The 14,281-nt window shown below is 39.9% G+C and overlaps 1 protein-coding gene across 2 annotated transcripts; it reads right to left on the bottom strand.

Annotated features, from left to right (window-relative positions):
* Positions 1-373: 373 nt before the first annotated feature.
* On the bottom strand, positions 374-13,860 carry LOC134798814 (E3 ubiquitin-protein ligase ariadne-1). Of its 2 annotated transcripts, none has more exons than XM_063771200.1 (10): positions 13,493-13,860; positions 10,059-10,211; positions 9,476-9,556; positions 8,499-8,585; positions 8,000-8,128; positions 7,349-7,519; positions 6,502-6,698; positions 5,887-6,076; positions 4,534-4,760; positions 374-3,234 (listed from the first exon to the last, which is right to left on the bottom strand). In XM_063771200.1, the coding sequence occupies exons 1-10, from the start codon at positions 13,694-13,696 to the stop codon at positions 3,153-3,155; spliced, it is 1,521 nt and encodes a 506-aa protein (XP_063627270.1). In that variant the 5' UTR covers positions 13,697-13,860; the 3' UTR covers positions 374-3,152. The 2 variants fall into 2 exon arrangements, with proteins under 2 accessions (XP_063627270.1, XP_063627271.1); XM_063771201.1 differs by having other exon boundaries at positions 9,476-9,544.
* Positions 13,861-14,281: the final 421 nt, after the last annotated feature.

The following is a 14,281-nucleotide window of genomic DNA, read 5'->3' as shown; positions in this document are numbered from 1 at the left end:
TATAACTATAATACGGCTTTAGTTTAGTGATATAGTTATATTACTGGATTAAGTTTAGTGAAATAATTGTAGGTAGGAATGCGGCGGTGCGGCGGAGGTATATTTATATCCTTAGGGATATAGTTATATGCCGTATAGTACGTATTATAATCATATTCCTAGTACTTTACAACAGCGTAAAATTCAGAGGGCCTACCGCGAACCACGTTCGACGTATTGCTTCCCTGTCACACTAGGTACGTACGAATTTACAAGTGCGATAGAGAGGCCACACGTCGAACGTGGTTCGCGGTAGACCCCAGTTGAGTACTGATCGGAAAGTAAGGAGTATGAGGTGTAGTATTGTGGATAGGAGGTAAATGACAAACATATCTAGTCGATGTTACTATTTTATTCATTCTTACTTAACCAACTGTGTCCTTAAACATAGTCACACACACGATGCTCATCAATACCATTGTCATAATGTGAGTTACAAGTTAACCATGTAAATATTTATATAGCGTCTATATGTACAAGTGTGTTCCGAAACTAGGTCCTTTAGCTACTCTAGCGATGCCGTGGGGTTACTCTGGTATGTTCGCTTAGTCTGTTTGAGCCAGGACCTTCTACTCTACGCGCGCTCACTATGTGAACACTCATACGCAAGCTTTACATTAATTTACTTTAGACGTTTACTGGCAGTGCAACCGACTTATGCACGAATCGTTTAATATATTTATGACAGAGATATCAGATATGTAGCGCGAGTTCTATTGTACAAAAAGCTTGAATTCACTAGACTTTCAAAAATAGATTTTATCTCTTAACTTGTATGAAATAGCGAATCCCGAGATGCAAACATTTAGTGTTAACTTAGCCGCGACTTATGTTTACTTTAACGACCCTCAGTCAGCGAGTTCCAGTACCGGTCGTGTCTGTAGGTATAGAATAGGTACCACTATTACCGCTACGTACGTTATGTGTAAGGTTACAGACGGGCCATAACGCCGAACAAACTAAACTGCGATCGAACAGCTTACCTTCGTATTCATAAACATTACTCTAATAACAAAAATAGGATTTTTGGTAAAATATATTTTTTGTTTCCTCTTCATCGCAACTCTATATTGTGCCATTTCATGCTAGTTTTCTACTTTTTTTTAGTTCAAATTAACAAGCCAAAGCTAAAATAAAGTAACAAAATGCTATTATTCTAAATCCCGAGGGACATGAGGTCATAATACAATTATCAAATAAGTATCATCGAAGTTTTAAATGTTACACTACACTAATACGAATTACACGATAATTATTATTACGCAGTCAAACTAAACATCAAAAATAAAAGTTAGATTTTGAAGTAGCATCAAATCAAAGGAAAATTCCCTGGACAAGTGTTTCTGGTACTAGCTACAAGCTATACTTACTAGTCCAACTATGTATGTATATGACATACCATACGACTGAGGCTCTTTAGAACATCGAACGTACATTTTAACAAGTGTCAGGAAATCCTCGAGGACTACAGACAGTTTTCATCATTACAAAACTTGCATTCCAGTCCATTCAATTTATCGTTTCTAATAAAAATATGACTAAAATAAACTTCTAAATTCTGCACTAAAATATAATGGTTTCAAACTTTAGAACAAAATATTATGAATTACCGTTAATACAACTTTTGAATGAAATGGCCTTACTGACAGTACGATTAGTGTTGGTTTACCATTATACACTTTAGAAACTAGTTTTTAATGATACAAGTACCAAATGAGAGTATTAGTAAATATATCTTTCACCACGTGAAAATATACATTTAAAATGTAAATTACATGAGATCTTACATCAGCAAAACATGTCCCTCAACAGCGATATATGTATATGAATCATCGTATAATACGAACAATTATTTTATACATATTTTAATATAATTTATACTACCGGTCAAAAGTTTAAAGTTCACCCCTTGTTTTCGGTACAAATGAGTACTGTTGTTACAGTTAGAAATGTACGTAAATTGTGTCTGACTGATAAACACACCTCTGGAAATAACGGATCAGTTGGAAACACATTTCGACATCCGAACTGGAAAAAAATATCGCACAAAAGTACTCATTTGTACCGATAAGGGGTGAACTTAAAACTTTTCACCGGTAGTGTATACATAGGTGAACTATTATTAGAAAAATAAAATTCTTACATACATAAATTCAAAACGAACACAAGGTGTTGGATCTTGCATCTCTTTATTTTAAAATGTGTTATTAGGTTTAGACGTGAATGTATTAAAGACATTTTGATCGTGAACGCGTCAGATAAACTTAAAAGCTCAAACGTCTAACATAATTTCGAAAAAACATTCAGTTTAAGAATAAAGATAAAATTTCTATAAACCAAGATAATCAACACGGATTCATTTTTAATTCCAATGCATTCTTCCGTAAGTCATGAGATGTATAGAAAATGAAACATGATTGGCGAACGACATAATATGAGTAAGTAAATTGTCATATTTGTTTGGGTGCGTGACTTAAAAAATATATAATTTCACAATCAAGTTCAATAATCAAAACAACCGGATATCGTAAATGACGAGTGATTATCGAATGGGGACAATCGTGCAGTCTGTATGGGTACATACATTTGACCAAGTATCAGGTTCAAACGTCTGTGCTGAGAACATTACTACTCACGCGCCGCGCTTTCACGTTTGAGGATGTGACAAGCGGCCAGAGACAACTGGATGCTGTTAAGCAATAATGCGTCAACCCACAATAATTTTTCAATAAGATGTCAACTCAAAAAATGTACGCTTAAAGTTGACATTTTATTGCAAAATGGATGTGGGATGACTCATTTTTGCTAAACACCATCCTAACTAGGAGATCGATATGAGGAAGACCGCCATATTTTTATGTGTAGACCGTCACAGAGGGCATGAACTCTTGTATTTGCATAATCCCAGGTCTCACAGACACGGAAAGGAAGAGCTTGGCTCATTCTGCTCTACTGACCGTACAGACAAAAGTTAGAAGCAACTGAAGAGTTTTTAGACGGTCTTACCTTATTAACGATCTTCCTCACCTTGACCTCAGTGTGAGTTTTGAGCACAGATGTGATAATGTGGTTAGTTGAGTAATGTGAGGTGTGAGGCGTGAGGTGGGAGGTGATTACTCTGTGTAGTCCCAGCAGTCCTGCTCGTAGCCCTCGTGAACATGCAACAGCAGCACGCGGCGCCGGCTCTCGCAGTATCTGCAGACACAACAAATATCATTCATACCATAGCATAGGATAATCTTGTAAGAAGCGTCCTAGACCAGTAGCACATGATTGGCGCGATAGTATCTCGCGGCGAGATAAACTACCGTATTTTTCTATGTTAATAAAATAACTTTTTCTCAAAAATGGACGGCAAAGTCGACTTTGCCGTTTAAAAAATAGGTTGCGAAGCGCGTAGTTTATGGTCAGTCAAAAATTAAAAAGTTAAAAACATTGCAGTCTCGATTTTGGGACTGCAATGTTGCATACAAATTCCATTATTTGTCGAGTTCCAAACTTTTTAAAAGTTGAAATGGCCATATCAAATGAAGGCACAGGCCCATTAAACAGCCAAACAGATGATTAGTACCGCGACTATTTAGCTGTCTCAAATAGGTTGGCGTATTTTCGGCAGAAAAATACACTTCTATTGTATTATTAAAAAAATAAAAAGGCGGCAAAGCTAATTTTTTCAATTGTTTCTACTTTTTTCTGTGAAAATATATACGTAAGAAAGTTGCTTTTGTAAAATATTTCTATGATATTTATATTTCTTGCACCATTTTTGAGAAAAGCACTATATATGACTCGGCTGGAAGGCTACTTGCTGGCTTCGGATTCAATTAAACGGACTCCCAAGGTCGTCCGTTTAAAACGAATCCTCAGCCTGCAAGTAGCTACTTCCGAGCCTCGACAATAATGTACTATTATATTAGGAATTTTCTCGGTGACGGACTCCAGGTCAAGAGCACACTAAACCGGCAAGCGTGTAAGAGGAATGTTATGAAAGTGAAGGAGGCGAAAGAGGTATGTCAGGATCGTAGCAAGTGGAAATCCGTGGTCTCCGCCTACCCCTCCGGGAACTAGGCGTGATTATATGTAAGTATGTATGCCTCATAAGAAGGCTCAAAGTCACCCAAAGGGCAATAGAGAGGGCTATGCTGGGAGTCTCTCTGCGTGATCGCATCAGAAATGAGGCCATCCGCAGCAGAACCAAAGTAACCGATGTAGCCCTCCGAATCGCTAAACTTAAGTGGCAGTGGGCGGAGCACATTGCCCGTAGAACCGATGGCCATTGGGGCGGAAAGGTTCTCGAGTGGCGACCACGTACCGGAAGGCGCAGCGTGGGTAGACCCCCCACAAGGTGGTCTGACGACCTGGTAAAGGTCGCGGGAGTCCGCTGGATGCGGGTGGCGCAAGACCGGTCATTGTGGCACTCTTTGGGGGAGGCCTATGTCCAGCAGTGGACGTCCTCTGGCTGATATGATGATGATAATGATGATGTATGCATACCTATATTTATCCTGGACCTTCTGCTTGATATCGGCCAGGTTCTCGCTAGTGATCTCCCTCTCCAGGTACTCGGAGAGCGTCTCGGTGGCGGACTCCAGGTCCCGCTGGTTGTCCTCGAAGATCACTGACTGGTTGTTCTTGCGCAGGTAGTACGCGAACACGTACGTGTACATGAGCGTCTGCCGGCACTGGCAGAGGATGTCTACGGCCTTCTTCAGGAATTGTACCTGGAATACAATATCAATTATAAAAATAGCATGTTTATCAAAACAAAACGGGGACCCTTTGTTTGACTTAAAGTTTTAAATCATAATGTATTGTTTTTCATATTATCATTAGTCCTAAAACTGAGACTGTGTTGTGTATGCATGCATAGGTAGATATAAGTACGAATGGTGGCTGCTCCCACCGCGATATAAACCAGGTAATGGGTTAAATAAATGAGTTCGCTAACAGCTACGTTGTGTGTCACTTGTGCGCCCTCCCGACCCATATCTATCAGACTGTTAACTTTTCTAAAACTACTGAACGGATTTTCATGCGGTTTTGACCTGTCAATAGAGTGATTCTTGAGGAAACTTTAGTTAAAGTGAGTTACCTCGATCCAGCTCATGTTGTGTTGCTGCATCTCCTCCATCTTCTCCTTGACGGAGGCGTACAGCTTGGACTCGAAGCGCAGCGACTGCATGTGGTTCATGTAGCAGTTGCAGTAGAACAGTTACCGCTGCAGGTATACAGTATGAAGTTACCTCGATCCAGCTCATGTTGTGTTGCTGCATCTCCTCCATCTTCTCCTTGACGGAGGCGTACAGCTTGGACTCGAAGCGCAGCGACTGCATGTGGTTCATGTAGCGGTTGCAGTAGAACAGGTACCACTGCAGGTATACAGTATGAAGTTACCTCGATCCAACTCATGTTGTGTTGCTGCATCTCCTCCATCTTCTCCTTGACGGAGGCGTACAGCTTGGACTCGAAGCGCAGCAACTGCATGTGGTTCATGTAACGGTTGCAGTAGAACAGGTACCACTGCAGGTATACAGTATGAAGTTACCTCGATCCAGCTCATGTTGTGTTGCTGCATCTCCTCCATCTTCTCCTTGACGGAGGCGTACAGCTTGGACTCGAAGCGCAGCGACTGCATGTGGTTCATGTAGCGGTTGCAGTAGAACAGTTACCGCTGCAGGTATACAGTATGAAGTTACCTCGATCCAGCTCATGTTGTGTTGCTGCATCTCCTCCATCTTCTCCTTGACATAGGCGTACAGTTTGGACTCGAAGCGCAGCGCCTGCATGTGGTTCATGTAGCGGTTGCAGTAGAAAAGTTACCGCTGCAGGTATACAGTATGAAGTTACCTCGATCCAGCTCATGTTGTGTTGCTGCATCTCCTCCATCTTCTCCTTGACGGAGGCGTACAGCTTGGACTCGAAGCGCAGCGACTGCATGTGGTTCATGTAGCGGTTGCAGTAGAACAGATACCGCTGCAGCGCCGCGCGCGACCGCTCCTGCGCGTCGCGGGCCGCCTTCGCCTCGTCCTCGTCGTATCTGGACGAAAGTAATGTGTTCAAGTTTTTGAGGGAGGTTTTTGACACAAATACATAATTCTATTTTTGTAATTTTGAAATGGAACCTTCTTTTATTCCGTTATAGTTCAAAATTCGATTTGATTTTAAAAGGACACATATAGAAACTTAGGAGGAGGAGGAGGGAAGATATTTAGTAATATACTGCAAATTTAAGTCGAAACAAAAGTAGAGGCAAAATATATAACGCGTATCACATAGCTTGCCGCATGACTCGGCGTGGTCTCAGCGGTACCAAGCGGCCCTCAGGCTCCCATGAGGCACGCCAAAATCGCGAGGAAGATCCGCGGTGGGACCTCCCCGCTGCGCGAGCACAGCAAGTCTTTCGGAATTCAGCCATCTTTTTTCCGTCACCTCTGTTATGGATACAAATTGACACATTCATACCTGTTACAGTTGTACCAGCTGCTACCATGGGGCTCCCAGGGCCCGAGGCAGACCCAGCAGAAGTCCGCCTTGCAGTTTTGGTTCTTGCAGACCATGTGGTTGCAGCCGCCGTCCTTTTCGATGGTCACGTTGCACTTCGGGCATTCCTTTGTGTTTGCCGCTATCCAGTTCGATGTTTCAGAGTCGTCGTCGCATTTCTGGAGACAAGAAAGTGCTAATATTATGAATATACGACTGAGTGTTGAGGTTAAATATCTTCGAATAAGTTTGACCAAGTACCGTTCATGCCTTTTGGCCGAAACAAGACACGGTAACGGAGAAATTCGGGCGCAGTGTCGTAGACCAATTTGGACAAAACCCACAAATGAAAATCGATCGGGCATTCTAACTACCGACGTAAACTGCTGTCATTTGGTCGTCCCAACCGTCCCGGGCGGAGTTCTGTGAAGAAGGAACTGAGACCCGTTAAGACGAGCTGGAATGACACTGGGAATAATCGTAAAATCGGAGACGTGGCGTCAGCTCCTTAAGGCCTTTTGTACTGGAGCACCATAAAACATCATCACAGCAGTCCCTTGAACTTATTGCGCCGTTCTGACTCTGCTGTTTCGATGAGCTGGAGCGCTAAAGGGGTCTTTAGAAATCATGAAATGGGAGACGTGGCGTCATCACCCTCAGACCTTCTGTACCGGAGTACCATTAACACATTCATTGCCACTAAGCTACGGGTTACGCTCGTAGCGCGTAGCCACGGTTTCGCCGTATGGAGCGCGTAGTCGCTACGAACAGTGTACCCGACAGTCGGGTTCTTGGCCCTGAATGGGTTAAGTCAACATCCGAGCAGTACCTTGATCCACTTGCGCAGCAGCGAGCAGCGCACGGGGTCGTGCCAGTTCTCGCCGCAGCTGAAGCAGAACGTGTGCCCGCAGCGGCACGTGACGGGCGCCGCCTCCACGTACGCCACCTTGATCGCGTTGCTGCAGTCCGGCGACGGGCACCAGCGGAGCAGTCGGTTGCACTACACACAATATCCTCATTATTGCAAGATTATAATACATTTAGTGGTGAACATGGTCCAATATTCTTAGGATTGCATGCAGTTTGATGTTATTTATTAACACTATGCTGGACACTACTCCAGCCGGACACAATAGAAAGAACAATTGGTTTACGCCTATAGGCGTCTAGTATCCATCAAGATGTTAAGCGGGTCCACAAAGAACGAGTCGCCTCGCGAAGACATTGCCCCGTGAAGCTTATAGTAGATGAAGACACGCACACACGGACACGTTGCCTCAGGCGAGGCACATCTTACATTACTTTAAGAGAAGCTGTTTCACGAGGCAATTCGCTCGCAAGAGCTTGTTCTATGTGGACCCGCCTGATCGAAAGTACTTTTGGCTTTATTCGTCTATTGCAGACATTAAAATTCTGTGATGATTTTGTTAACAAAACTCACAGAAACAGTCTCCTTAAAAATGTTAATACATATACCTACCTCCACAAAGCTGTTGGTTATGATGTGCTGATACTTGAGCTTGACGCGCGCGTCGCGCACCAGTCGCATTACAGTCGCGTCATCGACTAATATGTCGCATGCGTGCGCCGCACACGCTATAGTTTGACCCTGTAACAACAAGACATTACACAAAACTGATCTACAACAACTTTATGACTACGTTATGACGTCAGTTCGGTTTAGTTTTTCTTAACCGTGACAAGTATTTGTAAACATAATCGGTGTCAACGAATAGTTACTGATCATTGAAAAAGGCCCACATAAAATTACAGGGACTTATGACGCCATCGCCTTGACGTAGTCATATCACAGAATACAAAAAGGTATCTATATAGTTTAATTTTATTTACTTTCGACTTGTTAAAAAAAAGTTAGTTACAAATGACACTTTTTCGAAGAAATGCTGGATCGTAGCATTGTAGTATTAATTGACTTTTTACTGTATTTTAACTTTAAAAAATCTATATATTTGACTTACTAAGCCTTCCTCCATTATTTTGGTAGTCAAGTATTCGCACCAGCATTGTGTACAAAATCTATGCCCGCATTCCAGACCCGTCATCATCTGGAAATAAACAAAGAGTTGAAATGCAAATTATTATTATGACAACATGGAAGACAAAGGTTTTAAGATCTTATCACTGTATGTATCTAAAGATTAATGTAGTGTTTGTCGTCCAATGAACCTTAATAGCCTATTCAATATACAGAAGATATTGTGATATCTTGCAACTGATACACATATACCTACAGTGAGTCTAGTAGGGAAGTGAACTAGTGTACAAACAGCAACACTCCTAACTGTACATAGGTGGATATTTTCTACAAAAGGCATAAGGACCACCAATGTACAGTTAACAGTGTGAGCGATGGTACAGTGGTACAATATAAATGACGAACAGTGATGAAAATCACCTTAACATCTTAAAATCTTCTCTAACTAGCATTAGTATTCAGTAATCACATATGATAGAGTTTAAACTTTTCACACTGTCATGTATAGGTATAGGGTCTGTGCGGAAAGAGAAGAGTCGTAGAATGTACGGGCTCCCCTACATTTCACGACTCTTCTCTTTCCGCACAGACTCTACACGACATGGTTAGTGTCAGTTAAACGGTTAGTGGTTTTCCAGCAACACGGTGTAAATAATGATAATAGTCATTTGTTAAAATAAATACAACATTCAAAATAAATATTTATCAATTTCACCTTAGCCTAGCGCACCTAGTGGAAAATTCAAAGAATGTTGAAATACTTATACCTACAGCTACATGTTTTAATAAAATGTCAGTCAAATGTTATACAACAGATTCGGCAAATAATCTAAAATTTATATTTTTATTCGTAACGGAATACTTTTTGGCCAACTCTCTCCTACCCCCACCCATCGACTATATACTATAATTATATGACACTGACCTCAATAAATTAAGTATACCTATATGGTAACTTACCGCAGTTGGCAGTACTGTGAAACATATTTCACACTCTTCAGTTCCTGACGTCGACGTCCGTCTGGGCAGCTGCAACACGGTCTAAATCAAATTTGCATAGTCACAATAAAGATATAACCAAATTATTACTCAACAACTTCTGAAACTAGTTGTGTCAAATATTGAATCTTGAACAGTCAGCAACTTTCTTTAATCACTTGGTCATCAGTTACATAAATATGCAAATTTTAGCTTAATTTAAGTAGACTGGTAGAGATTACACATAGCTGGAATTTAACCAGATTGAACTTGTTTTTTATTTTACTCCCTACACACGCAAGGGCACGATAAACTAAATAAAGTATCATCATCATTCAGCCTATATACGTCCCACTGCTGGGCACAGGCCTCCTCTCACTCGCAAGAGGGCTTGGGCTATAGTCCCAACGCTGGCCCAATGCGGATTGGGGACTTCACATACACCTTTGAATTTCTTCGCGGATGTATGCAGGTTTCCTCACGATGTTTTCCTTCACCGAAAAGCAAGTGATAAATGCCGAAATGCGAAATACCGAAATAAAGTATAAAAAAACTAAATAAATACCTTTGGCCTCTGTATAACTGGTTTTCTAAATGGATTTATGACTCTAGCCTCGGAAAACAATTGATCCTGGTCGCCGTCGTAAAAACGTTCCATGAGCTTTTCTTTGTCCCATTTGAAGTGATTTAGCAGTATGCGGGTGGTTGTAGCTGGTATCTGGAAAATTAATGCTACATTAGACTACAGTTGACTTTCAAAAAGAAGTATTGGGTCGTACTGTGGATGGTGCAGGCAAAAGCGCTGGTGACCTATCGGTAAAAGCGTGCGACGTTCAATCCGGAGGTCGCGGGTTCAAACCCCTGGCTCGTACCAATGAGTTTTTCGGAACTTATGTACGAAATATCAAATGATATTTTTACCAGTTGCTTTTCGGTGAAGGAAAACATCGTGAGGAAACCGGACTAATCCCAATAAGGCCTAGTTGCCCCTCTGGGTTGTAAGGTCAGATGTAAAAACTAGTGCATACATCAAAACTTGGGATTACACTGTCAAGAGGACCCCAGGCTGCCATGAGCCGTAGCAAAATGCCGGGATAACGCGAGGAAGAAGAAAACTGTTGGTGATACAGAAAAAAATCTTTAAGTCATACTCTGGCAAACCCACTTTGTCAGTATTTTCAACTGTAGGCGCGAAATTCAAATTTTCTACGGAAGGATAACCCTTAGCGCCTACATTTTTTTAATGTGCCGTTTTTTTCTACAGACAGAAATGGCTTGACAAACTATATTTGTTTAGTGAAGTCATGAGCCAGGCATGTGACCATCTGTATTGACCTAAGATAAACATTCATCCAATCCAGTTATAATTTTAATAAAATCAAACGTAACCAGAGATGTGAAAAATACTTTATAAAAAGTATTTAAATACAAATACTTCCTTGATATACTATTTCAAATGCAAAATACAAAATAGTTTTTGAATTTGTATTTAAAATACGAAATACGAAATAGATATTTTCAAAATACTTTTTAAAAATACAAATACTTTGCGATAAAAGGTGCTCTGAATAGTGAATACCTAGTCTGAATTAAAAAGTATTACTCGGTATTTCCGAGTTGAAAAGACTCTTTATTCTTTGAAAACAGTGTGTCAATCAGTATCTAAATTGCAAATTTCTAGTTGTTTGCTCATATTAACCGGTAGGATGGATGGATGATGGTTTTAAAAGGGCAATTTTTAAAAGCATTAATTTTGATTTGTAATGTTTTACAGCTACTATAATGCCTCTCGTTAGTGTGATGAAAACGTCTCGTTTGTGTTTCACCAGAGCAGAAAAGTTTGTTCTACTCTCGTGCCTTGAAACCCTCGCAACACTCAAGATTCCACTTTTTTAACCACTCGCTATTCTTGTGGTCATGTGCGACGTTACTAAACAGATTCAACAGTTCCATGTTAAAAGAATGAGAGAGTTGCCTGGATTGTAACATCAGAAGAGATTGTAACTCCTACCTACATTACCTACTATAAAGTATTTAGTATTTTGAAAATAGAAAATAGGTCCCAAAAACTATTTCAAATAAAATACAAAATACTTTTCAACAAAAGGTATTTAAATACAAAATAGGTATTTTGCATTTTGTATTTGCATTTTAAATACAAGTATTTCAAATAAGTCACATCTCTGAACATAACCATGCACACCATGTTGCATCTTCGTACCAATAGGAACACAACAACACATTTAAATAAATAGGTACCGTAAACTCAGGTAACTATAGTCCTACAATACAACTATGGTCAAGTTTTTAACATTGATTATTAACAAGCCTTTTTGATTTGTACATGTCATATTTATTTTGGAGCATAGATATACTAATGCTTTTTAGGGTTCCGTACCCAAAGAGTAAAAACGGGACCCTATTACTAAGACTCCACTGTCCGTCTGTCCGTCTGTCTGTCACCAGGCTATATCTCATGAACCATAATAGCCAGACAGTTGAAATTTTCACAGATGTTGTATTTCTGTTGCCGCTGTAACAACAAATACTAAAAAGTATGGAACCCTCAGTGCGAGGCGAGTCCAATTCGCACTTGTCCGGTTTTCTATATTAGATACCCAACATAATTTGAAAAATATGTATACATATTTTACTGGAATTTGAATTTGGACCATAGTTGTAATTTGTGGACTAAAGTTACCTGAGTAGTAGGTAGCTCAGGTTCAGGTACAAGATTCAATAGCCTATCCAGGGGCAAACTGGAGGAAATAGATTAGTAATTCTTAGTTTATCCAATTAATAATTAAATATTCATTTGATATCATTATTACATTGTTTGTGAATGTAAATTGAAGAATATTGATTGTATTATAACAATACAGTAAATAGAGCAATCTCCCAGTATATAGATTAAGATGCTTATTTTTTTACCTGAATCTTATTTAGGTCAGGTTTATTTTATCCTCTAGCCGCCCAGAGGTTTCCACTCTATTTAGAATCTTTATTTTGAAAAATCAAATTTGAATTTTTCTTGGCAAGTTTTAATGTGTGGATAAATAGAGTGCGGACATGGAATTTCATACAGTGACCTGCCTGTTCCTATCACTATTGCATGCACGTAATTATATTGTTGTCTCGCACATGATGCCGGCCAATGACACTGTGCGAGCAGGACAACAATATAATTATGCACATGCAACAGAGATAGGAACATGCAGGTCAATGTATGACATTCCTTGTGCTAAGCGTCTTTTCCAAGCACAGCAGTGTTGACTCTTTGTTGCCTGAAGTGGAGAATATATTTACGAAACACTTGCTTTATATTTATGAATTTATTTATGATGTAAATAGTGTATGTAGTTAAATATAAGTTGTTTTGTCAATACTAACATAGTGATAAGTAATATTGTACTTAACTAATCATTTATGGATCTGTGATGTCCGAAATAAAGTCTAAATAAAAAAAAATACAATATATGAATTAAGCTAGTACCTTTATTTATATTATTTTACTTCATGAACTCAAAACCAGAAACATATTATTGTATTCATGCAGGAAAACTCCTCAAAATAAATGAAGGGAAAGACCCAAATAAATATCATAGACAAGAAATATCAGTAGAAATGCCAAAGAGAAAATAAGCATCAGTAAGTTGATTACTCAGAATAACAAATGAGCCATACACCTACTCCAGCTAAATTCTTCAGACATGAACTGAATCTCTGGTGGGGAGTTCCCACTGGGAAACATTGTATGCTTATCCAAAAAACTAGAACAATTTATTTCTACCAATAAGAGGAAATTAGGTTTATAGGCCATCAGTTTTCTCTGTTAGACAAAGGAAATTTAGAACCATATAACTTTAAATGATGGACTGAGAAGTATAGTCAGATTAAGTGCAACAAAGTATAAGGACAACACAAAAGATCCTGTTGTGGCAGTCCAGTGGACGAGTAACCTCATTCAATCGCCCCATTGTTTATCACTAACATACTGACCTCGACGACTGTGTTCACTTCTTTGATGCAATCAACCATGTGTTGGACGATTTCCTCTGTAGATAGCACCTCGTACGGGTATTCATCCAGCTCCACTTGTCGTTCCCTAGTACTGTGGGTCTCGTCCATTACAAAGTCGACATCGTCTCCGCTCGATTCGTTCCCAGAATCCACATCATCCTTTGTATCGTCTTCCGAGTCCATCGTTGAGGCTTTGTCAAAATATCTACACTTGATATAAACGGTAAAGCTAAAGCACTTCTAATGATGAAATAATTACACCTAAGATTTAGGAAAGGTCAACAATGAAGAAAATAGTTCACCTACGGGTTGCCAAAACCTCTGACGTATCGTATGTGAATACTAGTCTCGTCTATGACGTCACTTTTTTTTTGCATTGTATCATTTTGTCTATGGGAATTTAAAAAGTGTTTACACGACACGATTAAGATATATTAAAGCATGTATAGACACTCTTACCACCACTTAAGTTTATTTCTTTTTTATTTTGTATCCTCATTTGATCCTCATATTTCAAGTTCAATGTTTTAAGCCGTCCAGCGTGCGTTCGATCGTGTGTCAGGTGGTCCGCCGTACGCGAGAAGCAGATATCTCTTTCTCGCTCTCACTTATGGGTGCGACGCACCAAGATCGCGGTGAGGTGCGATAGTGTGTTACGGCCTGTATTTTGACCGTACCAAGGCTTAAGTAGCTAACACATTATCGCACCGCACCAAGGTCATTGTGGGACGCACCCATAAGTAAGAGGGAGAAAGAGATATCGCTGTC

This window comes from Cydia splendana, chromosome 17 (genome assembly GCF_910591565.1).
Source record: "Cydia splendana chromosome 17, ilCydSple1.2, whole genome shotgun sequence".
Classification (NCBI taxonomy): domain Eukaryota; kingdom Metazoa; phylum Arthropoda; class Insecta; order Lepidoptera; family Tortricidae; genus Cydia; species Cydia splendana.
The sequence above is the reverse complement of the archived record's forward strand: the minus strand, read 5'-3'. Positions and strand labels throughout refer to the sequence as shown.

Bases quoted from the DNA above. Each gene is read 5' to 3' on its own strand.
- LOC134798814 (XM_063771200.1), bottom strand. From the start codon at position 13,696: ATGGACTCGGAAGACGATACAAAGGATGATGTGGATTCTGGGAACGAA. The intron at 6,699-7,348 runs GTACTGCTCGGA...TCTTGTCTCCAG, and splicing joins TGCTGCGCAAGTGGATCAAG to AAATGCGACGACGACTCTGA. The intron at 4,761-5,886 runs GTAACTTCATAC...ATTGTATTCCAG, and splicing joins ACAACATGAGCTGGATCGAG to GTACAATTCCTGAAGAAGGC.